Source organism: Xiphophorus hellerii, chromosome 18, assembly GCF_003331165.1.
Source record: "Xiphophorus hellerii strain 12219 chromosome 18, Xiphophorus_hellerii-4.1, whole genome shotgun sequence".
Taxonomy (NCBI): Eukaryota; Metazoa; Chordata; class Actinopteri; order Cyprinodontiformes; family Poeciliidae; genus Xiphophorus; species Xiphophorus hellerii.
The window spans coordinates 16,431,190-16,459,163 of record NC_045689.1 but is presented as its reverse complement, the minus strand read 5'-3'; the positions used below and the strand labels follow the sequence as shown (position 1 = coordinate 16,459,163).

At 38.8% G+C, this 27,974-nt stretch overlaps 2 protein-coding genes across 3 annotated transcripts; both read right to left on the bottom strand.

Moving 5' to 3' along the window:
* Positions 1-553: 553 nt before the first annotated feature.
* On the bottom strand, positions 554-17,403 carry vmp1 (vacuole membrane protein 1). 2 transcript variants are annotated; one of them, XM_032545544.1, is made up of 12 exons: positions 17,279-17,403; positions 16,616-16,725; positions 16,180-16,312; positions 15,761-15,851; positions 14,094-14,204; positions 8,570-8,737; positions 8,333-8,464; positions 6,750-6,830; positions 5,834-5,950; positions 4,650-4,711; positions 2,578-2,677; positions 554-2,102 (listed from the first exon to the last, which is right to left on the bottom strand). In XM_032545544.1, exons 2-12 carry the CDS (start codon positions 16,692-16,694, stop codon positions 1,959-1,961), a joined length of 1,218 nt encoding a protein of 405 aa, XP_032401435.1. In that variant the 5' UTR covers positions 16,695-16,725; positions 17,279-17,403; the 3' UTR covers positions 554-1,958. The 2 variants fall into 2 exon arrangements, with proteins under 2 accessions (XP_032401435.1, XP_032401434.1); XM_032545543.1 differs by lacking the exon at positions 17,279-17,403 and adding an exon at positions 16,994-17,231.
* Positions 17,404-17,779: 376 nt separating this feature from the next.
* Positions 17,780-27,717, bottom strand: npat (nuclear protein, ataxia-telangiectasia locus). Its single transcript, XM_032545176.1, has 17 exons — positions 27,497-27,717; positions 27,241-27,359; positions 27,086-27,146; positions 26,927-26,999; positions 26,799-26,839; positions 25,922-26,164; positions 25,689-25,764; positions 25,124-25,244; positions 24,730-24,821; positions 24,532-24,613; positions 24,342-24,438; positions 24,127-24,243; positions 22,706-23,896; positions 21,005-21,105; positions 20,820-20,913; positions 19,434-20,731; positions 17,780-18,483 (listed from the first exon to the last, which is right to left on the bottom strand). Exons 1-17 carry the CDS (start codon positions 27,531-27,533, stop codon positions 18,403-18,405), a joined length of 3,924 nt encoding a protein of 1,307 aa, XP_032401067.1. The 5' UTR covers positions 27,534-27,717; the 3' UTR covers positions 17,780-18,402.
* Between the last annotated feature and the right edge of the window lie 257 nt (positions 27,718-27,974).

Here is a 27,974-nt window from a genome sequence, read left to right as displayed (position 1 = left end):
AATATTATAAGGGAAAAAAATCTACATTTAAAAACATCAGTGTGCTCTTTATCAATTTTAGCCAAATAGGAGCCAAATACAACTTAGGAACTGCAGGTAGGAGACTCTGATCTTGGAGGAAACCATGTTGAAATAAGAATTTAGGCACAACGTTTGATATGCAACTTTTCCCTTTGTTGTTTTTATTCTGACAGTCCTAAGCTTCTCAGTGACTCTCTGTTCATGACAATCCATTTCTACCAGATGTAGAGATCAGAAGCATTATCACCATTATATGGTAAAGTAATGAGGTGTTTGTGAACACACTGGTTTTCCAATTTAAGAGTAATTGGCAACTATCTTAGCAGTAAAATATTTTATTAAATGAAGGAGTTCAGAAATGGAGAGGATATAATGAACAGAAAAGAGGCAGAAGTCATATTTTAGTTAAAATTTGTGCACCCGATCTGCTCTCAAACAACTGGATCACAGCTGCAGTTCTGACAACCACTTCTCCCATTTTAAATCTGATCAACCTGAAAGGCAAATGTGGACATAAACAAAACAGTCAGGATCTTTGGTAACTCATTTTATTCGATTTTTACACAGTAGAACTGGGCAGACATGAGAGCAGAGCAACAATGTGACAGGCAGGTCACCTCACATCCAACAAGTGGATGCGTCATCTCAACATAGGTTGAGCGGCTGAAAGGCCCACTGCTTCAGCCAGCTTACAGACCGCTGTTGCCATGGAAATGTAACCGCCAACACCAGTCTGATAAGCTAGCTGACGGGGTGGGAGAGTAGTTTGGGTGAAGGGGGATAGTTACAGAGCGTCTTAAAAGAAAATAACTGATTTCATGCATCAAGAGTCAGAAACATCTTAGCTGGCATAAATTGAAGGTTATTTATTGGATTAATTAGTACCAAGAGCCCAATCAGGCTGACAGTATTAAGGAAATGTTCCAGTCATATTACTTAAATTTGATCTGGCTACTTACCTTGTAGATGCTCAGTTCTTTGAGAAAATTATACATTAAAATTATGACAGGAATAGTGCAGTTTTTGAGGATGAACACTTAGGAGAGAATACATTAAAAAAAAAATAAGACTCAGACTGAAAAAAATGTCAATTCCACATTTTATATATGATCTGACCTAAATGTACAGAATAGAAATGGGACCATTTGCTGAGATTACAATGTTACTGCCTTACTTTTTTTTTAGTATTTTGGTTCTTGTTCACAGCAACAACTGGAATAGAAACACATCTGATCATACAGTCAAAAAACATATGTACACAATGTGCAAACCATACATACCCCACTGTATAAGTTGATATTGCTTTTTTTTTTTAACCCTCCCAATCACTTTCAACTGACAGTACAAGAAATAAAAAAAAGAAAAAATATGTCTGAATATTTACCATGAAAACCCTGAAAAAACTGAAAAGAAACATTATCCATTTGCAGTTGTCTTGGCAGCACATCGCAAAAATAAAATCAACTCCCATCCACACATGTTACATAATTAAATAAAAATCAAGTCCTTAAGTCAAGAGCTATATTCAAGGGAATTCAGGCATTCCCAACTTGCATAAGGCATAGTATCTGATGGGCGCTGCCCTCAGCATAGCAGCTACCATCAAATCACCGCTTTACTTCTGAGGTTAATGAATGGATTAATTTAACGTTAAAGTAACATCTTAAGACCGCTAGCAGGAGTCAGTCACGCTACACTCACGCAGAGTGAGATGAGAAGAACTATAAAACTCGACAGAAACAAAACACAGCACATACATCCTTGATAGCACGTGCGCAGACTCTCACACACACACAAGCATTAAATGCCCGTTTCTTTTTCATCTTAATGCCTCCGGCCTCTCTGAGCAATGAAGATGGGTGAGGTTTGTTGGTAAGTTGTGAGCAGCAGCTGCAGAAACACAGTCACTTGGATGCATGAGGCGCTTTGCTTCGCCATCACTTGCTCTTCTCTTCGGAGTGCCTCAGCTGCTGCAGTCGCTTGGCGTAGCTCTGAGCCATGGAGTTGATGATGGAGATGACAAAGTAGCAAACCATGACAAGCACCACCTTCTCAAACACCCACGACAGCCAATTTTCATCCTGGAAGACCCCAAATGAACAAACATATGGTATAAGTTGCACTCATTTCTGCAAACCAGATAATGAGTAGACAAAACCAGCTGGTGCTGTACTTATATGTGTTTATGAGGCTAGGCTAGTAAAACTATGTGTTTGTACCTTCTTCCAAGTAAATTATAATTTCTTTTATAATACTTATATTAAACAAAATGCTGGTGTGAAGGAAAAATACGGGGGAAGTTGTTTTTAGTTACACAATTTGCCCACCAGAGGGCGATATGTTTAGGATCAGAAACTGGATTTGAAATTCTTTGCTTCAATCTGTTTAGAAACATTTACTATGCACATTTCTAAACTCTGACATAGCTACTCTGTCCTAACATTTCTCAACTTCTTATATCTGTCATATCAAAGCCTCTCAGGTTTCTCATATTAATAGACAGATGGAGGGGGAATAAAAAGAAAAGATTATGAAAGTAAAAGCTAATGTTCTTACCGCTGGTCCACTCTTTCCAGCATGGTGCAGCTTATTCTTCTGGGCTTCCAGGTACTGACTGAAGGGCTTCTGGAGTGATGGTCCTATTGTAGGAACAGACCTGGAAGAGCAAAAGTGGAAAAAAAAGACTTATAACTCACCAACCAAGCAGTCCCAATAAAAGCTTTGAAAGCTGGAAATAAAGTCCTGATCCACCGGGCCAACCAGCAGCATCCGAGGTCCCATCCTACAGATGGGCCCTGTGCTGCAGCAGCCACCACCTCTAATTGTTACTGTGAGAAGGAGTAGGCAGCAGAGAGGAATGAAGCAGAAACTCCTCTGTCCTTTTATATTCTTAAGCTCTCTATAAGAGTCTGTGTCAGCCCCCATTCAACCAGGAAGTGAGTCGACATGATGTCATCACCTTTACCACCACTGGTGCTTTCATGGTGGAAAGACAGCCAATCAGTGTCTGCTAATTTCCCTATTAGGCAGGAGTGGAAGAGTTCACCGGGGGCCAGTCATAACGAACACCGCTTTAACGCTTCTCAAGTCAGAGGTAGGTTTTGTTGATGTGGCTCTCTACATGCCGGTAAAGTGAAACAGAGCTTGAATGGAACATCTATTATAATGTCAAACTTCTAATTACAATGAACACAAAGAAAATACTGCAGGCAGTAGACAGTCCTCCTGAATTCAGCCAGGATGTAAACATGTTGTCTAGACTTGACTAGACTAAGCAAAAGGAAGAGCGATAACAAGTACCAAATGCAGAGAGGGTAATTCCTGCTGCTGATTAACACTCAACTTGAGTGACTCAGGGTTATCTCTCCATCCTTACACACAAACAAACATAATTTTAGACAGACATAAAATTAAACAAAACACCCAAATCAGCAAAAGGCTCCATTTGTACAAATCATAGCGAGTCACCAAGGGTGATCTTCATGGGAAAGAACCTTGGAATCTACTAGACCAGGAAAGAAAATGTTTTTTTTGTCCAAACATGGTCAAAGTTACTTGCTTGGTGATTCATATTGATGACCACGGTTCTGTGAATTTGTATTCACATGGTTTTCCATATGAATACGAATTCACAGTAATACACATTATATTGAAATTCCACAAACTTCAATATAATTTATTGGTTTTTATAATGTTTTTCTATATGATTAGTGGCCTTTATTCAAGCTTGACAGGAAGAAGTCAAGCTCAAAAGGCCCCAGGCAGGGAATTGAACCACTGACGCATGTGACGCCCCATTTAATGGGTTTTTAAGTGGCAGACTCACAAAGTTTATAGTTTTAAAGTGGAAGTTTTTTTTTTTTTAGATATAAAACAATATTCCAAACGTCTCATAGGACACTGTTCAATCCATTATACAAAGATTCAAAATATAGAGGTGGAAAGCTGAATAAAAAGTGGTTGTAATGGTTTAAGAAGTTTAAATCCACTTCTCAGATTTTACTTGTAAATGACATTAAAACCATGCATCATATTTCACAATCTAACGTCACTTTATGTTTCTTTTTCACACAAAGATCAAGAGTTGTGGTCAACTGTAGCAGAGCACTTTATCTCTTAATGTTGGATCATAGTTTTAAAGTTATATGAGAGAAATCTGCTTCATGAACAGAACTTCCTGAAAAAAATGAATAACGTTTGCTTTTATTTCATTAAAAAAAATCCCAGCTAATCCCAGCAGCTCTATTGATTCTGTTGCCTGAACAGCAGGAGCAGGCATCAGGCATCAGGCGGGTCGCTCAAGTCTGTGCTTGTGTTTCCTGCCCTGTTCGATCATCCTGTCAGTCAGAGCTGAACCCCGTGAGTCAAATCACCCTGTTTGAATGTTGAATGTGACCTCATACTTTTGGCCAGCAGTGCAGCAGAGATGGATTGCATGTGTGTGTGGGGGTAATACCTTGATTTCTACTCATACGCAGTGAAAGCATTTGTTCATATGGGACCCCCTCCCCCTCGACCGATCAGCACTCAGAAATGCATGGGAAAATGCTGAAGAACGCATTCCTAACCATAAATACCAAACCAAAAGACATTGGTTTTACAAAGAAATAAGGTTCTCACACACTTACCCGATGAGTGACACCATTTGCTCCACTATATGCTTGCTGAAGGTAATGATAACAAAAAGTTTCTGTGGAGGAAAAGATATTAATTAGCATTTTTGATTGACAAATTACAAAGATTTATACGAAAAAAATTCACTGGTAAAAAAAATAAAAAATTTAAAGTCCGTCTTTTTGACAGAACAACTGTTGAACAGCCGAGGGTCATTGAGGCTCACAGACACCAATTAGAAAACTCAAACCTGGCACTAAAGCAAAATTTCAGGCTGTGAGGGGGTTTGTGTGGTTTGCAAACAACCAAAGCAGAAGGGCGGGGGGCCCAAAACCACACTATTTTCCCCCTCCGGTTCTGAAACTGATCAGCTTTAAACAGCATGACACACAGCCCCCCTGGACAAGATCAGACAGGATAAATCATGTGATGTCTGAGAAGTTCAAGGTACAGAAATGGGTCTCCCCTGCAGCTTTTAAAGTCTGCTCCATTTCCTTTTAACTTCTCATGTCCACTCAGTGTGGCCCGGACCCCCCCCACAGGAAGAGGTGACTGACTGGTACCTCCAGGAGATGGACTTGTTCAGTTAAAATAGCGAGTCACTTAGAAAAACAGTCAGCCCCTCATTGTCTAGGTTTATATTAGTCACTGGTGTGAGAGTCACAACTCCACTCTGTATAATTAAAAATTGTATTTTCTGATTGGGCTTTTTGTGTCATTACCAACTCTTGTTAAAAACTTCTTCCGAAGGTTACCTCCTTTCATCTTGGAGCCTCTTTAAGAGGTCTGGAAACTTGCTACAGCTAAAACAAGACGAAGGAAAAACCCAGAGGAGCAGCTCAGCCATTGGTGAGAGTCAACCAGAAGTGCACAATTAGGAGTTTCATAGTAACCATCTCATGATCTCAGCACATGGCTTCATCTTTCCCACAACCCTTTGAGGTTCTGGAGATTCATCAAAGTACACCAGTCAGCAGTGAATCCTTTTCTGCTAAAGTGTAATTTCTGATATGCTGTATTGTGCTGTGGTTAGACAACCTTGATGAAATGATTCAAGAGAATGAGTCATATCAGAAGATGTTTTTATGAGGGTGTGAATGTGTGCCAGTATCGTTTCTTAAGAAAAATGGAACAAACCATGAGAGTAGAGCCAGAACTCTGAACCACCTTAGATTAACCTTTTATCTGCTCCACTGACCTGTATATGCATCTTGATAATGGCTTTCCCGATCAAAGTTGCTCCAAAGAAAGTCCAGAAGGGAACCAGGAAATGCCCACAGGTTATTCCCGCCAAGTCAAAGAGAGGATTGGGAATCTGAAAAATGCACAAGAAAATGAGCTTCTTTCCTGTCAACACAATTAGCTCAGCAAGAGTGACATGATGAAAAGAAACTCATGAACCTTTTCATATTATGTCAAGTTGCAACCAAAAGCTTTAATGCTTTTTTTTTTTCGATTTTTTGTGACACATAATTGTCAAGGATGATGAAAAAAAACCCCAAATTTCAATATCTGTAAACAACCATATCTGAAAATTAAAATCCAAATTTCAATATCTCTCTCCACTGCGAAGAGAGAAGTGCTGAGCCGAACAAGGCTGAAACAGCATAGGAAATGGACATCATCCTTTATGACTTCTCCTTCTGTTTGCCGATTGGCCTGGTCAATAATCGACTGGACAGAATCCAAGCGAATGGGAGAAAACCCAGATTGTACAGTAAGCAATAACTGAACAGGAAGGTAATGGCCAGCCTACTTGTGTGTGTAATCAGTTGTTCTGTTCAAGGCCTCATGGTTTGTCAACAAACCACTTCATAAGACCAGAGAACACAGCAGATATACTAGGGATGAAGTCTGAGGATCTCAAGAAGCACTTAAATAATGAAAAAGTGCAACACAAAGAGACTAAATATAAATCCACACCACAATTTTCATATTTTTATGTTTGCCAAAAAGAGAAGACCGTACATCTTTTTCCTTCCTCTTGACAATTATGTGTTAATTTTGTTGGTCGTTGCTGGTAATCTTTGACTGTGATGTGACAAAATGTGAGGTTAAATACTTTGGAAAGTCACTATATGTCAACTAAAAGATGAAAAAATCTCTCTACTTACAGAAGCACAAGCCAAGATCCCAAAGAATCCCACTTTTTGCACCATGTGCTGAACTCCCAGCTTTGCTCTTGTAACAAAATCCTGCAAAACAAATTAAAAATGCATTTCAATGTGGGATTGCAGTCAGACATAACTACCGGTAGATAAATTTGTAAGACTTTCACAAACCATGCTATTTTAAATCTTTTTATTCAATCACACAAATTTAACATATAATTTTAGATCTTTGAAAACATAATCACCCTTCCTTTTTTTTGTATAAATAAATCAATGCACTTTCTTGTGGTTTTTATTACACCATTTTACTGTAACAGCATAATGAGGAACACGAGCCCTGGTCAAAACTCTGTGGTGAACTATCTCCTATTTTAGAGCTTTGTAATTTTTGCTTTTCTTCTCTCCATTTGGTGACTCTTCTGGCATTTTGCTCAAATCTGTGTGGTATAAAAGTGCCACAGCCCTTCTGATTGCATCTGTATTCCTACCGGGGGGTAAAACTCTGTGGTTTTTCTGTAAAGATCACCGCAGAAGCAGGAAGGCAATTAAGAGGCTGTTTGAAAACCTGCTGGAACAGTTAAACATTATTTTGGAAAAACAAGATTTTGTTTTGACTCAGCTTTATAATAAGCACACATGCCAATATAAGTAAATACACTTTTAATGTGGGTCAGTTGATAAAGTTGGTTTCTCACAGAATTTACCGCCATAATTCAGAATGCATGGTAAATATTACCAACTTTCTTTGCTTGTTTTCTAATTAAATGTATTTCTATTGTTTACAGAGAACATTATTATTCTGTAATTTTACTCAACAGCGGTTCATCAGCCAGCTCTTCACTTCTGACACTATAAAAAGGAGGAGACAGAGAAAAACGCAGGTGCAGAGATCCTTCCAAGCGGTGAAGTGGGACTAAGTGATGGAGACAATGTCTCCAGTTTTTGGTAATCTCCGTCCTGCTGACTCAGCATCTGATCCAAGCGTTCTCCAGTCATGTGAACTCTCTTCCTGACAGAGCTGTCTGTCATTCAAATTAGAGGCCGGTGAGAAGAGAGAAGCAGAGAGAGATGGAGGGAGGCAATGAGAGCGAAGCCCGAGGGATGATTAAAGAGGGAGCTGAGCTCGGGGTGACTCACCCACAAACACACAAATTTACTGGAAGTGCAGGGAAGGAGGGGCTGCGCTGAAGTCACATGCTTACTCAGGACCAATCAGAGGCCTGCTTGGCTCTTGGCTTTGTTCATTTAGAAAATTAAGGCAAATAAAATAAGAATCATATCTTACTGAGGTGATGAGTAATGAGTAAATAACTATGATGGGGGGGGGGGCCACAAAGATAAAACTTAAACATCAGTTTGGTTATAGAGCTTCATAAATGAAGACAAAAGAAAAGAAAACCATTAACTGTTATAAAATCTCTGGAAATCGGAGTAAGAAATAATATACATCCACTTAAATGTTAAACTGGGATAAAATACAAAATATTAATATTCAATCAACAATGAAGACAATATTCTAAAAGAGAATATTTGTTAATTATACAATCAAAAACCACTTAATAAACGTGAGTGTTGATCTTTCTGACCTGTGCACCCTCTGCTTGCTCGAGCATCTCCTCAAATTCCTCGTAATCTTCATCATCTGGATCAGTTCCTGACTGACGAGCCGCTCTGGCCATAAAATACGGAGGCAGCTCTCCGATGGCCGTCCCTGCACCCTAAACAGACACAGCTGTAGTCAGTATATGTTCACATTTTTCTAATTTGTTTGCATATTTGACCAGTGAAACTGTCAAGTCTCTCTTGTCGCGTCCACCACTCACCCACATGCAGGCCTCCAGCCGAACCTTGGACATAATTGAGAAGATGGAGATGCTGTCCTCCAGGCCTCCATCTTTGGGACAGATGATCTGGTCGGGGTACGGAGGCTCTGGGAAGTCTATGGATCCACATTCATACGCTGCCAGGGTGACTGAAGCTATGTGAGGACCCTGAGACAGAGGTTGGGCGCACAGAGACAACAAGAGAGAAAAATCAAATCCATGAGACCAAGACTTCGACATACATGGAAAATGTCAGCAAAGATGAAAAGCTTAAATATGGCTGCACAAATGATGCTATTCATATTATATATTTTGGTTTTGGGGTTTAAATAACCACAGGAACAATTGCATCTGCTAAAACATCATAAAAATGATTTCCAAGTGTATTTTTGTTTTGATTTGTAAGTTTGCACTAAATAAGTAGCAGGCACTAACAGCAATTTAACTATTCCCAGCTTCCTAGGCTCTTAGTATTTTTGATGAAGGGAATGGTGAGCTAACACAACATCCACCCTACCACAGAGAGACACAGATTGGAGCCGAGTCATACAATGTGTCTCTTGACCAGAAGATCATCATTTATCTTTAAAGATTTCTGATTAAACTAGCTCACCTGGCCTCGCCTGCAGCTGGCCCAGCTGCCGCTAAAACACAGATAATCCTTTATGGTATCAACACTGACAGGTAATGGACAGGCCACCATAAGTCAGTGCTGACAGACTTCTTCCAACACAAACAAAAAAGCCTTCTTTAGCCCAACTGCATACACAGATGATGATTCTTAGTTCTCACAACACACTTTTTCAAATCAAAGACTTGGTTTAACACTGGCTTTAACAAGACACAAGCAGCCAGTGTCTGACTCTAATAAAAGGAAAAAAATGAACACGAAGGAGAAAGGAGTTTCCCTTAATGAAACCGTCACTCCTAGTTACCAAGCATAGATCCGGGATTTACACTCAAAACAGTACTTTATTAATTCTTGCAAGATAGAGAAAAGCAGATGTGAGTCACTGAGACTCAGAGTCTGTTCAGCCTGTTCTAACTGGCCAACAGAGTTAACATCTCATGACAGCGTTAACGCTGGGAGACCTCACGTGAAGTTTCTCCCCTGAGGGGGGCAACCAACTGTCTGTATTGGATTAGCAGCAATGTCACTCTGAGAATGGTGACAAAGACCAAACTTTGACCCTCGGGGAGAACATCATCCTTATCTAACAGGGTGAAAATGCAATGAGCTTCATCTAACTGCACCTACAATACGATTCAAGTGTTGAATGCAGCCGTCTCACAAGTCAAAAAACATCTTGATATAAAAGGAATAACAATTTAAATTCAGGAGCTATTATTTACAATTAACTTATCTTAATAACTTATTTCATTAATCATTTCAACTTCTTTGAAAACACAGTTAATACACTTATCCTTGTGTTCTGTGCTCTAGCATGCATGTCTATTGGTTTAACACTGTTTTACAGCCTTAAAACACAGGATACTGTCAGATAAAATCTGTTATTAACAACAGATGATTTATTTTGCTTATACAAATTTGATTAAACACACTCTCTGCTGACCAAGAAGCTGTTTAATGTAACAAGAACCTTTTGATTTAGACTAATGAGTCAGCTGCAGGAGCAAAAGTATTTTGCAGGTTCCCAGGGAATGTCTGGAGAAAGATTCTTCATTATAGTCTTTGGTAGTTTTATCATAATCTGAATTCCTCTGACGCCCCAAGACATGAAAATGAATCTTACCAAAAAAGAAAATTTAAAACAATTTAAGGTAAAGAGTAGTTAAGAAACAGTTGCAGAAATCTAAGATGTAGTAAGTTGAATCTAACATATGATGTAGATTAGAAGACATTTAAGGAACTAAAATGGAAATGATTAATTTGAGACTTTCTGATCCTGCAGAAACCTTCATAAAAAGGTCAGTTTTCTTCAACTCAAGTTACTTGTGGAAGCATTGACAAAAGAAAACAGACATTTTGAAGAGGTAAGCTAAAACAAAATTACTTTCCCAATACAATTTACATACAAAAAAGTACATTAAGAATGTTTGACCTGCAAAAAAAAAACCCAAAAAACTGACAGACATTAAAGGGGCCTTGAGAAAATATTCATTCTTCTTCATCTCTAAACAGAACTCTTCTTTTGCCTTTTTATTAAAATTTTGGTGAAAAGTCCTGGTATACATATCTTATAAATAATGTATGTATTCTAACAACTTTTTTTTTTTGCTTTTTACAACTTTTATTGTAATATTTTTGGTAATTATTTTAAATATATATACATTTATGTATACTGTAGTGATAATCTGACAGTATGTCAATTAAGCTTGTGTAAAAGACCAACAAAAAAAATAAGATGCTATATGTCTTACACAAACAGATTAAGAAGTTAAATGACAAGATGTTGAATTTTAGAAGAAAATTGAAACTAGAGGATCAGCACTGAAACATCATGATGAATCACCATGGTGATGACCGAACCTCATGATCTAATCCTCTCCCTGGGGCTCCTGGATTGAGGCAAATCCACAGAAACTGTGTGTGGTTTATATTCAGATTGTCACATGAAACATAAATAACTGTGACAGTGAACACGGTGCATTGTCAAGATGAAGTAAATCTAGTGCAAAGAAAAATGGGAACTAGTCTCCTTGTGAGAAGCAGCCTTGTATCATGTGAAACTTTTAGTTTTTCAGTGAAGAATTTAAGTAGTTGCAGTAATTTGGGAACAGTTGAACGTGTGTAACAAATCAGGATATACAGTGAGAATCATTTAAATGGATCAAATCAGTTTGTCCATAAGTGATTTTTCAAACAGTTTCCAACAGAAGAGGTTAAGCCCAGAAGCTGTATAAAAACAATACAATTAAATGAACAGTGAACTCTCGCTATAACGCGGTTCACCTTTTGCTGCTTTGCGGAGTTTTTTGTGCAGTTTTTTTTTTTTTCACAGTGCATTGTGTTCTGCGTCCTGATTGGCTAAACGGTCTCCGCGCTTCTTCTCTACCCGTGTGCCAATAACGTTGCGGTATTTAAATGTACATAATACAGCTTGGCAAATTTTGGCAAATATTTTTGCCCAGAAGAAAAAAAGAGTGACAACAACTACCGATAACTATGTTCTTCTCTCGAAAAAACACACACCTGCACCACAGGCTTCAGAAGAAAAAGACACTAGAGAGCGGAGTCAGGCCGCAGCGTCACATTCAGAGGAACAGTGAAATACGAGTCACAATTTGTCCTACTGTACTTCGTATTGATGACTAAAATGATTATTTTACTGTAGTTATTTGTAAAAAAGCGTTAAATTTGTTTAAAAAATGCTTGGGCCTGAAAAGAGGTTTTGTTCTTTGGTTTCAATGTAGAGTATTTAATCATTCTGTATAATAATTGTAAAAAAAATAAAGGTAACTACTTCACGGATTTCACCCATCACGGGTTCTTTTTGGAACCTAACCCCCGCGAAAAACGAGGGTTCACTGTAATCTTTTTTTCTACCAAAAATAAAAGGCACATCAGAAAGCTGATGCTCCAATAAGGAGATTGAATTATAAGAATAAAATGAACATTTAAAAAAACTTAATATTTTTATGTACGAGAATTGGCAGAAAATTAAAGACATAACTGGACAAAGAAAATGATCAAGATGAAGCCATATATTCTTTTTTTTTATTAAACCAAGTACATGCAATAATACAATATGATTGATTGGATTTACTGTTGCCAAGTATGTATCAATGCAGTTGCTTTATAACTGCTGTAGGACACATTTGAATTAGTTTTTTTAGAGCAACATTTATGTTTGAAAAGCTCCAGACTGAAGGCTTTGATAGCTGTGTGAAAAGTATAAACCGTCTTGAATAAGATTTTTTTATTGCCAGAAAAATACTGTTATATCTTTGTCAGTTCACATCATCTGTGCCTCCCTTATAATTATATACAACTGAGTGTTAGCAATCAACATTTACTTAGAACGTTTCTTAATTAATTACCAGAGTAGAACACTACTTATGTTATTTTAGTGATAAAAAGTAAGAGTTTGAAATGATATAATCTATATAGTGTTGTAAAGCTTGACAAATGTGTTTTGTCTCTGTACCATCACGATGTTGATGCCATCATAGAGCTGTTGCCACTTCTATTTTTACCCTTTGGTCACAGTGTACCATAAATAATGGTTTAAGGACAAATAGTGAAAATTTGTTAAGAATAATAAGTTGTTTTTGTTTGTTAAAAAACAATACTCAGAAGTTACAAAGACAGACTTTATGACCTTTGGAGAAATGGTGCAGTGGAAACATGAGTCAATTCCAGTGGAACAGCCCACACTTTGAGCCTAGGCCCTGGTGGTAAGTTATGATCTTTTAGTGTGATAATATAACTAATAAAACAGAAGAAGAATTGAAGTCACACATCCTCTTTATTATGGAACAGCTGAAGAACCAAAGGCATTCAAAAATCCCCAACACAAAACCTTAAGCATCTGAATGATGAACCCAAGTAAACCAAGACAGCAGAATAAAGTGAAACAAATTCCAACTGATCCTGATCAAAAAATACTCATGTTTAGGATATTTCTGAAAAATGAAAGGTCACACCTATATGCATTTCTTATGATTTAGTTGCAGTGGAAATGGCAAAGGGAATTCAGCAGGCCCACATGTGGACACTGAACACCTCAAAGTGGACAAGCATTGCCGACTTTCTTCCACTCTTTAATTTAAGCTAAAGTCTACTTCTGACCACATCTAAGAGAAATGACACACACTTTCAGTGACTCGGTCAATGTAGTTACTCTCAGACAAGCGTCAGCGGGCAAGCCAAAGGTCACTCCTGGTTAACCTTAGATTGATGGGTATTTTGACTTAGAATGTTTAACAAGAATGACTTATTCCTGGGTTTGGAGGATGGCGCCATCATCTGGCAACAACAGGGATAGGCCTATAATAGTAGTAGTTGTGGTTAATCTCAAATACTCAAATATCTCCAGGCTTTGTTACCTTGTTCAGTCCAAAATAAAACCACTACTGAGTAGGACATAGAAACAGTATACATGCAAAGCCAAGCAGATTAGCCCTTCACTTCTGATGAATGCTGAGTTGTTTCACAAATACTGAATTGATACTAAATGGACGTCATAAAGACTATTGTGGCAATATCGTTAGAGTTAAAGTTAGTTGCTGAAAAGGTAACATCTTTTATTGGCCTTCAGGATAACATTACAATGCTTTTCAAGCAAATGCATATTTGAATATCAAAATTGAGAAATGGCCCTCTACACATCAACTTTATTTAACTTTTTCATCAGTGAATCTGACAAAATAGAAATAAACTTCTCTAGAAATATGGACTTATAGGTATTTAAAGTTTAAACTGTTATCAGTAAAGCCTAAAGGACTTCTGTTATCTTTACATGTGTATGTAAATTTAAAAGAAAGGCCCATTTTTCTTTGGAGCCGATTTCTGTTAAACATGTTTTGCATAACCAGGAACATGCCATTGATGTTCTCTTACCAGATAAAGGAGGAACGTGTGCAGACCAGTTCCCAGTCCCACTGAGGACAGGATCCCAAGGCCCACCCAGTAGGCACACCACAGGAATTTCTTCTCCAGGTACTGAACATACTGTCAGGGAATGTTAAGAGAATGAAAAATAAATATTTGAGGAAATAGAAAAGTCAGTTGAATGTAGGATTGTGACATGACATATTTAGGATTTATTATGCTTTGATTTTCATACATTTATTTACTCAATGATAAAGTTTCATTTAGATAAATACAAATGAAATTAATTTTTTTTAAAAAATGGTTAACTTTAGTGTTCCTGTTTGACATTTCAAAATGTGAAGTCCATTTAGAAAACGAGATATAATCAGATTACATTCAAGACATTTCTATAAGTACCCAGGAGTGGGACATCCCAACAAATTCACCCAATGTCAGGAAGTGCATCGCTCAGAGAAATTGTAAGCAATGCAAGAGCTGCATCTTAACTCTACATGTAAAATGTTACTCCTGACAGTACATTTAGAAACAGATGGAACATCTATGGCTTTTCTGAAAGGTTCTCAAGTGAAGGTGTTTTCTCCCTCATAAAAAGAAGTTAACACAATTTAAGTTTGCAAAGTTTGATCTGAATGAACCACAGGACTCCTGGAACAACGACTGTGGGATATGTGAGGTAAAAGCAGAAATGTTTGGACACAACACACATCATGTTTTACAAAAACAAACCCATAAATAAACCTCACATCAACCGTCAAGCATGATGCTGGGTGAATGATGATTTGCTAACTGTGTACTTTCTGAAAAGACCACAGGGTTCAAGTCAACACTCTGCTGTTACACCTCAATGACTGAGCGAAGGCATCGCAGACCTTTATCAGCTGACCTACGTACGGGTGAGACCTCATCTGTGTGATGATGACAGAGGGCCAGAGTGATCAGCCAGGGGATTTTACAGCAAAAACACATTTCATGAACTGCTTTCTCACTATTAACACACTGAATGGTGCTGAAGTTCCGTAAGACAGAAAAGATCACAGGACTTCATGAAATTGTTGTGTCTTCAGTAGTTGTGATGCTTAGAAATAAAGCAAAACTAATGTTGCAAGAAATTGACAAGTTTTAACTCTTTAGAGCCGGGAGATATATGACACTAAATTGCATCCTTCAGAGTGTCACTACATTCCTCCAGTTCTGCAAGCTGGTTCTGCAACACCAGCTTCTCAACAAAGATGTGAGAGAATGATTAAGACATACAGGAAAAAACTTAAAGTTATGATTGTGCAATAGCACAGTGTGTAATTATATGGCTTTTAGAACAAGGTTTCAAATCCTATTTTGATTTGCTGGATGTAACTTTATACTACTTTGTCAACTACTTGATTTTCACTCCTTTTAACTCATTAATCAGTCAGAAATTCGATGCAGTGCTTCTCTGCTTTAACTGAACCTTGACAGCAAACTGCACTGATTAACCCATAAACAAAACTTCCAGCCAGCTGAAAGTGTGATCAAAGGTTATGTGCCAACAGTGTAGAGTGCATAGTCTATCAACACAAGGTTTCTCTAAGCAAAGTCTAAGATGATAAAAACCGAATTTTCATCAACTGTTTCACAGTTTTCGAAGTGGCATTGGTGTTCATTTATCTTGTTAAAAACAAAAAGTAAAGCCTCACCGTTTGGTGTGATCCATCAGTGGAGTATGTGATCGAGAACAGGAAGCATAACAACAAAAATACAAACACTGTGCCTCGCCGGTGCCAAAGCCTGTGTGTAAAAACAAGAAAACCAAATGATTAGCTGCCAAATATGCTGGTTGATTAAATATAACTAGTCTCTATTAAATATTCTTATGACATTAGTTTTGTTTTCAATAATTCTCAATTACTTTATCTGACATAAATATTTTTGAGCTGTCTAAAAGGTAAAAATAGTACAGGTCTTCAGTATGTGTGACTGACTTATCAGCAGGAAATTTCCGAGTTGTTTGAAAAGGAAACAACAAATATATCACAACTATGAATATGTACCAGCATAACCTCAACAGAGCAGTGCAAAAGCAAAGATCCAGTAGCAAAACCTGTTCGAGGCTTACTCAAAAGTCCATTCCTTTAGCTTCACGAGGGTCTCCAGAAGAAAATAGTGTAGAGTGACAACCGGCCTCCTCCACAGCACTAGAGACAAACGCTCCTCTTTGTCCTTCTGCCGTCTGTCTCTCAATAACAAGTCTGAAGGGCAAACAGAGCAGGAATCATCTTGAGTTTCAGTACAACTAATGGGCTCATTAACTACCACATCCTGTGGAACTGATAATGCCAAATACATAATAAAGGTTGTAGCCAGAGGTCTGTCTCGTTTGCTGTCATGCGGTGAGTTGTCAACACGGGTTAAAACTGAAAGCAGCCCGAAATGAAACTGCTGAAGCAATTTTATGACACCGACATGAGGTTGTTGTTAGCAATGGAAACATCAGTGTTAAAGTGAGCTGAACTTTTTAGGTTGTCTTCGGCCCTTAAACCTTTCACACTAACCTGTGGACTTGCCGTTCTGCTTATCTTTGGGTCCTGCTCGCTTCTGAGGCTGCTCACAGCTTGCTCCATTGGCTGCCATCACTGTCACCGTTTCTAGCTGTTTAGGCAGTCTACAAAGAAAAAGACGAACAAAAAGCTGTTAGTTTTACATTCATCCGGGCTCTGTGTGTCCAATTGCTTCCTACTGTCCAAGGAGTAAAAAGGAATAGTCTGTCACGGGACTACGTGGAGGAATAACATCATTATTTGCGGCTCTTGAGCAATAACCTGTCAAAAATATCAAGCCGGGTAGCTCACGTTTCTCTTCCTGGCGAAAAAGATAAAGAGAGAAGCCACATAAATAAAGACAGATGGGAAAAATATTACCAATAGACTTACAAAAATAACGAATAAAGCCAAGTGGAAGAAATGACTCTTTGTAGGTCAGTCTGTAACAGGATACGAAGTCAAATGCGCTGATTCCACAACCGTCCACATGCTAACCGGCTAGCCAACAGGCACACCGGAAGCCTTTACATTTAAATGCGAGCTCTAACATTAATTACTACTCACCTTGTTTGTAGATTAATATATAAACTTATACTACACCAAAATAACAAGAAAGCAAAAGAAAAAAAGGTGATAACCGATTAATTTTGGTTAAATAAATCAGTACCACCGTACCTCTTTCCTGTCTTCTTCACCCGGACACATAAAACGTAGACGTGTCAAAATAAAAGCTAAACTATATTGATTCTCAACCAGTTAAATAATGAATATTATCAAAAACGAATCCGTTTGTCTTTTGATTTTAAGATCTTTGATTTTTCAGGTGGGACAATTTTGCTTGAAACTGCAAATATTACAAAGTAAATGATAGAAGTGTTTCCGTTATAAGCGTGTTGCTGTCCAATAAGAAGCTGACAAATTTACAGTTGGAAAGTGTAACCATGGCAACGCAAAGCTTCGTGTAACTTATAACTGGCGTGTGCCCCTACTTGCTTAGTGCAAGTAATATATAAATTATATATATATATATATATATATATATATATATATATATATATACACACACACAGACACAAATAAAATAAAGTCCAGCTACAAATTTCTAATGGGCTTTTCACCTTTGTTACATTATAACGGCATAATGTAATTTATGACAGACCAACACAGTCCCCGCAGTGGTGTTTCAAATCAGCCTCCTTCCAATTCTTCTAACATTTTATTCAGACAGATGAAACTGCGTCTCATTTCACAAACAAGATTACTGTACAAAAGTATACAGTAAAAATGTACATTTCATATGTTTATCTGTCTTTTAATTTTTATCCGTTAACTAGACTTTTCAGAAAACAAAATCAAATGAAACACAATTCAAAATTTTAAATTACTGATACACACATTTTTCAAAATATATTTTGACAAACAAACTTGTCACTCAATACTAATCAGATCTACCAAATAAAAAGTCAAATATTGACCAAAGCAATGTTTTGAGTTATTCAATAACAAAAAGTATCAACTGTCAAGATGGCCTCCAAAATTGAACTGTAACTGGAAAAAGGTGTTGATGATTAAAACAAACAAAAAGTGCAATGATTGCTTTAATGTTGCATAAAATTAGATTTGACTTTAAATCACCTACAGTAAAATCAAAGTTTCACAACAGCTGCTGCTTAAAAGTCTAAAGGCATTAAGAGCTGTAGGAACCATAAACACTCGTTCAGCAGATGGCTTGTTCTGTTCCTGGACAGTCGTCCAAGTTGGTAGTGATACATTCATCCTCCTCTGTTATGTGTCCACTTTCATTCATCATAATGAAGAGAGGAAAGGAACTTGTCCACATCCAAATCGTGGGGGAAACAGTCAATAAGTTTCTTTCTTTCCTGAAAAGTAAACATAGAAAAAGACATCAGGGTTGGTTACACACAAAATATTATACTCTTCTGGGAGGTGGGTAGTGCAGGATAAGAAGGCTGGATAAGGATGAGAATAAAGCAAAGGAAAATAAAATAAGAATGGCATGACAAAATATAGGAAAATAAAACCTTTTTGAGAAACTGATTTTGTTGTCCTGTCAACTAGTCAACACACAGCACATAGTGACTCAAGAAGAGGAAAAACTATTTGAGGAGGAGCTAGGAAGAATATATAGACATTTACAACCAAACTTGTAAATGTGACCAACCCGCACAAAGTAGCAGATAAGTGTTTTTCGATTTATTTTTAATAAGTAAAACCCTGAAGAGCATGCTAAAGATACAATCATAGGGTTTAGGTCGGGGTGTCAAACTAAAGTTGTCGAGGCTCAGTGTGCTGCAGGGTTTATAGGTGCTCTTGCTCAGACTCAACTCGCTTAAAAGGCTGAATTACCTGTTCAGCTTGTTACCTAACTTTGCATGAACGTCTCATTTCTTCTTTCAGCCATGTTGAGCCAGAATGTCAGCTCCTAAAGGTTATTTAGAGCTTTTCTGGTTCACGGAACAGCATTTAGCCTAGTCAAAGACCAGACCTAGACTCGAAAATTATTTTTCACATATGCCCTTAGGCTTAAAGTTATTTTACAAAGAATGGGCAAAAAATGTCAGTGTTCAAATGTGCAAATCTGTGGAGGCAATTCTCAAAAGATTATCAGAAAATACTGATAATGAAAATTACACTTTTTTTGTTTCCACAAATTATGGATGCCTTGAATCCTTTCCCTTGTTATACGCTACATTTTATTGGTCTGTCACATAAAAGATAAATTGCTGAGTATACATTTAAACATCTTATGAAGTCAGATACATCTCAAATGTAGTTGTAGTAAATGTCAATAGAAAGAAATTTTACTGACTTTGTCTTTCTTGATGCTGGGAGATCGTTTCCGCTCTCTCTTGGCGGACGGACTCTCTCTGACTGGAGACTGCTTGCGTTTTTTACTCTTTGAGCTTGATGGTGATTTTTCTCCAACTTCCTCCTGGCGCAGGCTGTCTTTTAACGGCGTGCCCGTCCTGGCGATGGCGGCACGAGAAAGAATCATGAGGGTGTGTGCAGCCATGTTAATGCTGTTTTCACTCCCAGCTTCGCTGGCAGGGCTGCAGGTCGGCACATCAGGGGTGTTGGGAGGAAACAGCTGCTTCGGAGTCCCCTCTGCGTTTTTAGCGTTTTTCTGACGGGAAGGAGTCCTCTGACAATCAGCAGTCGCCTCACTGATATGGTCGGTCCCAGAAAGCATATGGTCTGAACTGCTAACTACAGCTTTTCTGACTGGAGGTGGAGGAGAGCTGAGGCCTTGCAGCATTTCAGCGGCCTGCTTGGCCAGAGAGCCAGTTTTTGAAGCAGCCTTTGTCGGCTTGGCCTGTGGGGCAGCTGGAGGACTGAAGTCTCTTGATGCTGAGGATGAAGGTGTTGATGACTGCTGTTTGTCTTGTGAGCCTCCTTTCATTTCATTCTCCTTGTTCGCTCGGATGTTTGGATTCTCCTGAGAGGAAGTCCTCTTCTCCATTCGTCCCTCACGTGATTTCAAAGAAGCCTTCTCTCCAGCTTCCTTCCTGCTGCTCTCCTCGTTGTCCTTCCTGCTTTCTGATCTGAATGAAGAATCGGATGACAGCGACTTGGAACTGCAAGCATCTTCAGCTTTTGATCCATCATCATGAGGTCTGTGTAATCCATCAACGGACGCCTCCCGTGACTGAGACTTCTCAGCTTCGTTGTCTGTTCTTGGATTTTGAGACTCTTGGTCATGAATTATATGCATCTGTTTGCGAGGCGTCTTTTTGACAGAGTCTTTCTGCTGCGTTTGTAAAGAAACAGTTTCTTTTAGCAAGTTTGCTCCTCCTTTGGAATCTGCTGAACATCTAACAGTCTCCACTCTCCTCTTAGGTTTGCTGCTACCTAAAATAGCCGGTTTTGTTCGACCGCCTGCTGGTCTATTATCGCTCTCTATCGAACGGGTATGTTGTGATGTGTTTGAAGCAGAATTTGTTGGAGTCCCAGCTGTTCTGGTAGTTTGGGATCGAACCTCTGATAAGGAGGAGTCAAAACGTAAAATCCTCCGATGACTGGATCCACTGGATCCTTTAGCTGCATCCTTCTGGCCTGAAGGTTTAGGCTGAACAGCAGCAGCAGACACATTTTTCACACATCCTGCAACTGAGATAAGAACAACATATTAGAGATGAAAGACAGTGAAACATTAAAGCTGGAGGCATTCTTCCAGAAACTTATAGCTGTACATTACCTGATTTTGTAGACTGTTTAGGTGCGATAGTCGTGGGCTTTGGTTTTAGTTTTTCTCTTGTCTTTGTAGGTTTTGGGGTTGTTACATCAACTATCTGTAAATATATAAGAATAACCAGAATATTAAAGTTTTTTTGTTTTTTTTTTAAATCCCCTGATGAAATGGTAAAAATAAAGTTGTGTTACCTGATTGGAAACCACTTGGATACTTCCCATCGTATTCTGCCCCAAAACAGAGACAGGAAGCACAACGGGCTTTACAGGTGATGGTAATATAAGTGCTGGTCCTGCAAAGAAAGCAAACGGATTCAGGGTTTTAACTACAGCAAGAAAACAAAGATTAAAGTAATGAGCTACATGGGGAGTCTGCAACCTATGGTGCTTTAAGCTCTTTTAAAAACTCAAGCCAATAATGATAAAGAACTCAGAGGTGCATCCCTATATGTAAATTTTCTATTATCATTTCATTATTTTCTGTTCCAGGAAATGTTTTCATTCTTTCATTGTGAAAGTTGAAAAAATCTGTACATTTTATAAAGAAGGTTTTTATGAATATTTTCTTATTTTAAGTTTCTTGACAATTTTGCAGCTCAAAACCAATTTTATTTTGTAGCAGCAGGGACAAGAACGGCTTTTTAGATCGGAAATGTTGCTACACATTAATTTCCCTTCAGAATTACTGCTAGTTTTCCATTATAAAACTCAAATTTTGATGTTGCTGCAAATTTGAGTACAAAACGTTTGACTTCATGCAGTTTTAAGATCTGTTTTTTTTTTTTTTTAAACAAATAAAACTGGCACGTTAGCCTAGACTATGTGGTGTAGTAAAAAGCTATGTTCACTAATGTGCTGGTATCTAAGCCACTGAAGTCACATTTCAAAATCTAGGACTGGATTATTCTGATACACCAAGTACAGGTTACTTAAATCACAGTTTGTGATTAATTATACCTTACTTGAAAACGTTAACAGAATTTTGACAGTCAATGCTTTAGGATCTAACCGTGTTACGGCCCCTGGCCTCTTGAGGCTGTGCAGGCTCCTTGTTTTTTTCTGTTATGCAGGATCAGCTGTGTGGACACACCTTTCTGATTGGCTGCCTAGAGGCTGCAGGAGAGCAGCCACCCCATTGGATCAGCAAAGCCAATCAGACGTTAATGAGGCCCACCTGCACCATATAAAAGACATCTGAATTCAATCCTCCAGTGGGGCAGCTAGCAGGAAGAGGTTGTGTAAAGCTGACCCCCACCTTCTGTGTTTGGTGACTGTTTTCGGACAGTTTGAACAATTTTGTTCTCGCTTCTTTTGCTAAGTGGTGAATCTGCTTTAGATAAATCTTGAACAAGCTAGAGGCTTGTGTTTGGGAGGTTTTGGTGCTCCCTTTTGTCCTTTCATTTGGGTTGTTTTGAGTTTCTTTAGATGGACGTGTTTGAACATCTTATTTAATTTGCACTCAGAGATTTTTGAATTTGTTGGTCCTTTACTTTTGTTTAATTGGGTTAAGTTGTATTGTGTTTTGGTTCTGTGAAAACCATCTTTTGAAATAAATCATTTTTTCATTCCACTTTTTCTCTGGACACATTTTTATGTTACTGCCCCTGAACCCCTAGACCTTGGGGGGCGTAACACACCAAGAAAGAAAATAGAACATAGTCTGGTTTGAAACATTGGTCTGAGAGGCTCCAACGTCCAAAAAGTGATGAAATTATTTTGTTTGGTTTTTGAATTAATGTGCCGTTAGCTGTTGGTTCTGTCAATAACTTATACGGCAAAACAATGAATGCTTTAAAAAGACTAAAGTTCATAGACTCGCACAGTAAAAAATACTGTGCTGCTTCCTGATTACAGGAAGCAGCACATGTAGACACATTGTATTTTCTGCTGTACCTGTGGAGTATCTCGGTGTAGTGACTCCATGCTGGTTGGTGGGTAAGGGTTGTCCGTTTGGGACTCCAGCTGGAAGCAGCACCGGTCTGGCCTGAACGTCTGGAGTTGGGACCACCAAGAAATAGCTGGCTGGGGTGGGTGGGGGGTCCACAGCGGGTTGAAACACGTATCTCTGTTGAGCCTGCGAAGCTGCATTGACTGGAGACGTGTACACTCCTCCAGGTTTACTGACGAAAGGACTACCGTATCCCTCTGATCGTTGTAAGCTGCTCACCGCCTGCGCGGCTTCATCAAAGTTGGCCTTTGGAGTAGCAGGACATGCAGGTGATTTTGCTGGCGAGGAAAGGTAGATGGTGGGTATCTTGTCTCCGGAAATACTTGAAACCGCCTGATTTAAGGCCGCGTCTCTGGAAGAATCTCCATCCTGGTTATCACTGACGATAATCTCCAAAGACACAATGTTGCTGGGCTCTCCTGGCTTGAGTGGGGGAAGAGCAGGGATGGTGGCCAGAGGAAGAGGAGGACTTGGCGTTGGGGTAACTGGAGCACAAGAGGAAGAGGATGCAGACGAGGCAGAAACAGGAGTGGAAGCAGCTGTAACTGGAGCAGCTGCAGAAACAGATGATGAAGAAGAAGGTGGAACAGAGCCATGAGGCACCGCTAGACTGTCTCCAGAAGAAACACACACATCAGGCTGGCTGGGAGAGGTGTTGTTGACCTGGAGCTCACGCTGATCATCGGCAGCTGCTGCTCCATCAACTCCATCAGCTGGCTTGTTTAGTCCTGTTGCCTGTGGATGCTCAGGGTTTCCGTCAACGGTTGAGGCTGGTCTCTCCTCAGCGAGCAGAGCTGGGTCTCTCGATAAAGATCCTGAATTTGAGAGTGTCACTGGGGTGGACAAACTGTCCACAGGTGGGGGCGGCGTGTTTAGAGGCTCATCACTTTCCATTTGTGGTCCACTGTTCGTTGATGGGTTTTCTTTCCTAATGGAGTTCCCAGCAGCAGGTGAGTAGCTGATTAACAGTCTGGCTGAGCTGTTCTCAATTCTAGACGTTCTGCCATTCGAGTCCAAAACGGTTTTTCTTAACAAGGTGGATGCAGGGGATTTTCTGGTTTTACGCTCCTGCCCAGCTCTCGCCTTCAGCGCTCCTGATGTTGCATCTAAAGTATTTTCGTCACTTTGGACAGGACCTGAAAAATAAAACAAACCAAACCTGACCGATTGTCCATGTTCTTGTAATTGTGCACTAGACAGGTCAGTAAAAGCCAGGAATAAAATAGTTTCAAAAGAGGAAAGATAGTCTTGACATCAGATTCTACTTTGGAGAAGAGCTATAACTATGGATAAATGATGATAAAGTTCTGAAAGGTTTACCACCCACTCACATCTATATTGACCTGTGTTGAAAGAGACTGAATACCTGGATTGCTACTTTGGAGGACCTGGACAGAAGGTGAGAGTCCAGCCGTCTCATTCTCTTCAGAAATACAAGCATTGCTGCCATCCCCTGCATCTCCATCAGCATTTTTAGTTTTATCTGCAAAATTACAAAAGAATTCTCAATACGACTTTCATATCCATTTAGAAACTTTGATTGTGATACAACTTAAAAACAACAACGTAGCGGATAGTTACGGTAATCAAAAAGGTCAAAGAGGGCCTGAAAAGCCGGGTCGGATTCAGTTTGCTCCAAAATGTCATGGATGGCATCATCGCTCATATGGATTTCTCCCTGATAATAATAATGCGCATAAAATTAAGGAAGACAGTGTGAATTTAGGAGTATTTATAGGAACAAATAGAGCTCTGTTAGATGTTTTAGTACCTCTAGTCCTAGAATCTCATCTATAGACTGGTCTGGCTCCACTGCACTTGAAGAAACTTTGGATGTTTGTGGTACTGCATCACTGGCATCAGGAACAAAAAACATGTTTAGTACAGAAATATTATTTTAAGCCTGTTTGATAGGTATTTTTGTCACCATCAGCTTTGTCAAAATACTGAAAACAGATTCTCAACATACCTGGCAAGGATTTTGTTGATGTTTTCAGCAAGTTTTTCTTGCAGTGCCCTGTCCCCCAGAATCTTGTCACGTGCATTTTGTATCACGAGTTGCTGTGAAGATTTTAATGTTTTAAAAGTTAGACACCTTTAGGAAAAGCTCAACGTGTGATGTTTCAACTGGGGCTTTCATGCACAGGGAAAATATGCAACATGTATCAATGTTTTATATAATATGTCACAGAAAAAAAGAAAAGAGAAACAAAGAGAGAGATAGCTAGAGAGAGGGAGAAAAACATTTAGACAATGGAACAAAAATCTGAAAAAACTAATATTTTTCCCACTTCATTCTATTATTTACAGTTTTTAACTATTTCTTTGTAAAAGAAGAAACAAGCCTCTAAACGTAAACTCACTGGAAAATTCTCCTTGACGACCTCCTCAGGCTGGGCGTCTGCAGTTACGTTAGTGGCAGCTATGGCAGATTTGCTGGGACCACCTGACCCGGTCAGACCACTTCTCTTCCTGGGCGTGTCCCTGAATGCAGAAGATGGGTTGTAGTGAAGGACACAAAAAGATACGTGGACAAATATATTAATAGATCATCTGTTATCTGGTAACAAACTAGGGCAGCATAATATTAGGAAATATGTCATGTGTGACAATATTGATGGAAATAAATAATGGTGACCTGTAATTAGTAATCAGTGTGTTAATGTGGGACTAGTATCCAGCCCTGGTCCAGTAACACATCCTAAAACCTACACTTTTTTATTTTGTATCAAAGTTTGTTTTAATTATCAGTTGTGGAAAAAAAAATAAATGTTTTTATAATTCCCTTATTTGCATTCTAGAGGGAGAGAGAGTGAGAGAGACAGAAGAAACAACTTCTGATCTTGGTGCAAGTTAAAAGTAAGTCTTTATGATATTAAATAGGTATTTATACAACTCCATTATGTAGTTGTTCTTTCCAATCCTTACCATTTCCTTCGACCAGGAGAAACTGGGCCTGAAGTGAGGCGGTGCTCTGAAACAATAACTTGTACAGGAGAATCTCCTGTGAAATACAACAACAAGGTACAATGTTCAAATACAGCGACTGATTTAATAGCAAAAACAGAAGCTAACGGAGTTTGACCCAAACTGACAAAGGGTTTTCCAAGTCAAAATGCACAATATTAAACTCATCCAAACAAATCCACCACAATACTGACGGGGTGTATTGAGTAATCGGCTCCCATCGTGGACCGGCTGCTGCGCCCCGCTGCTGGCTGTGGGTCTGATCTGAGGGTTGGTGAAGCAAACAGGAGTGGAGTGACCTAGCATGCTGTGGGTGGTGTGGGTGGGGCTGATGAAGGAGCTGCTTTCAGAAACGGAGGAGCAGACCACACCGCTTGGAGACGCCACTGTCAGGACCCGCTGCCTCGCCATGTTTGCCACCCCGACGCGTGAACGTACTGCAACAGACAGAGACTGGTAAAATTCTGGATCGTACACTTAATGCAGTATTTACAGGTGCATTGCAGGAAAACCACTACATGACTCTTTGGTCAGTGCATGCTATTAGATCACTGATATGCTTTTGGGAAACATACGATTTACACACTACTTACAAATGTAAAAACACATCACCTTTTAAATGTACAAGTCCAAAAAATGAGAATAATATTTATAAAGTTATCCTTTGTGTAATTAATCAATTATGTATTTTATTTTAATTTTAAAAAAGGTAAAGCATTAAAAAAAACCTCAACATAATTAACAAAAGAAGGACTTTTCTTAAAATAATTATGCCACAGTTCAAAGGGAATGCACATACTTATTTTGTTCTTTAACTGAAACAAACACAATATTTCTCAAAACTTAATAAATGACCAACAATCAATGTTGAGCAAAAATAATTGCAATTAAACTTTTTCCCCCCTAATCCATCAGCTTGATTTCAGAACATATCAAATTTTCATTTCTTAAAAACTGGTATTATAAGGAAATTTGAAACATTTATGTTCCTTTATCAGCAACTGATGCGTATCTGTTCTGTATTATTTAATGAATAAATATTTGATCTAACAGCAATTAGAAAGCACTTACTCCTCTGACTTGCAGATATAGCGGGGGAATTCTGCAATGACCTGGAAAATAATTTATAAATATCAGATCAACAATAGTTAATCTCAAAACATGAACAGACTTTAATGTTGAAAGTAGTCAAATATTACTTGATTTGGTTGAGGGTGAAATCCAGCTTTTTCCACAAAGACGTCATCACAAGAGGGACTTCATGTCCAGAGTCTTTTAGAAAATTACAACACAGTTGTTACAATCTGCTTAAAGTGAACACATATAAACATATTGCAAAACATGAAAGTCACTTTTACCTTTTGCTTTCGCAGCCACATACTCATTCAAGATGGCTGTCAAGCCCTTCCCAAAGACAGACTGTGCATGCGTGAGGGAAGAGTTTGTTAATATCCTTGCATGGCAACCTTAACAATTAAAGACAGGAACATGTGTGGACAGCCTTTGGACTCACAAAAACACAGGCAGGGATCACCCCGTCTCCTGTAGTGTGCTCGGCATACTCCTTCAGGTTTGGACTCTCATGGATGAAGGCTTGGCTTGTAGCTGACAGCCCCTCTTCCTGGAGGTACCCTGCACAAAGCAAAAAAAAAAAAAAGACAGGCATTAAAAAGTTAGCACTGTGGCACAATAAATCTGCGCCGTTCTCACTTCGTTATGGCTACCAGCTAAAGCTACAAGCAGCTGTGGCTTTGTTAAGTCCGGCTTACCCAAAACAAGCCGAGCGACGTCAGAAGGCAGCAACATGACAGCTTTAAGTGTAATAAATTAAAGTAAAGAACGAATAAATGGCTACATATTCGATAAATTGCTAATAAAAGTCGCAACATAACCCCTGAATAAAGGACGTCACTGGTGTTATAATGAGGGCAACATCCTGAATAAACTCCTGCTTTCTCAAACGGCGGGGAACTCGAGAACCCGGAAGTAACAGCTTAACCTTCTACTCAGATTTCTGGTAACTGTAGTCCATTCTGGATCTGTGCACGTAAAAATATAATATAAGGGGTATATGAACATACAAACATGCAGTATGTTGGAACTTAATTAAATACTAAAACTAATTTCTGAACAGTTTCGTTCTCAAAACAACATTCATTCTATTTTTTGATTTCAAAAACCAAGCGAATAAACTCACTTCCGTCTTTCCTGAAACTAGGAAGTGAAAGGCACATCACAGCACTCATC

Bases quoted from the DNA above. Each gene is read 5' to 3' on its own strand.
- npat (XM_032545176.1), bottom strand. From the start codon at position 27,533: ATGTTGCTGCCTTCTGACGTCGCTCGGCTTGTTTTGG. The intron at 24,614-24,729 runs GTATGTTGAGAA...TCCTGATGCCAG, and splicing joins ATCAACAAAATCCTTGCCAG to TGATGCAGTACCACAAACAT. The intron at 23,897-24,126 runs GTATTCAGTCTC...TTTATTTTTCAG, and splicing joins CCTCCAAAGTAGCAATCCAG to GTCCTGTCCAAAGTGACGAA.
- vmp1 (XM_032545544.1), bottom strand. From the start codon at position 16,694: ATGGCAGCCAATGGAGCAAGCTGTGAGCAGCCTCAGAAGCGAGCAGGA. The intron at 8,465-8,569 runs GTGAGTGGTGGA...GTGTCTGTTTAG, and splicing joins GGCTGGAGGCCTGCATGTGG to GGTGCAGGGACGGCCATCGG. The intron at 6,831-8,332 runs GTCAGAAAGATC...TTTGTTTTGCAG, and splicing joins AGCAAGCAGAGGGTGCACAG to GATTTTGTTACAAGAGCAAA.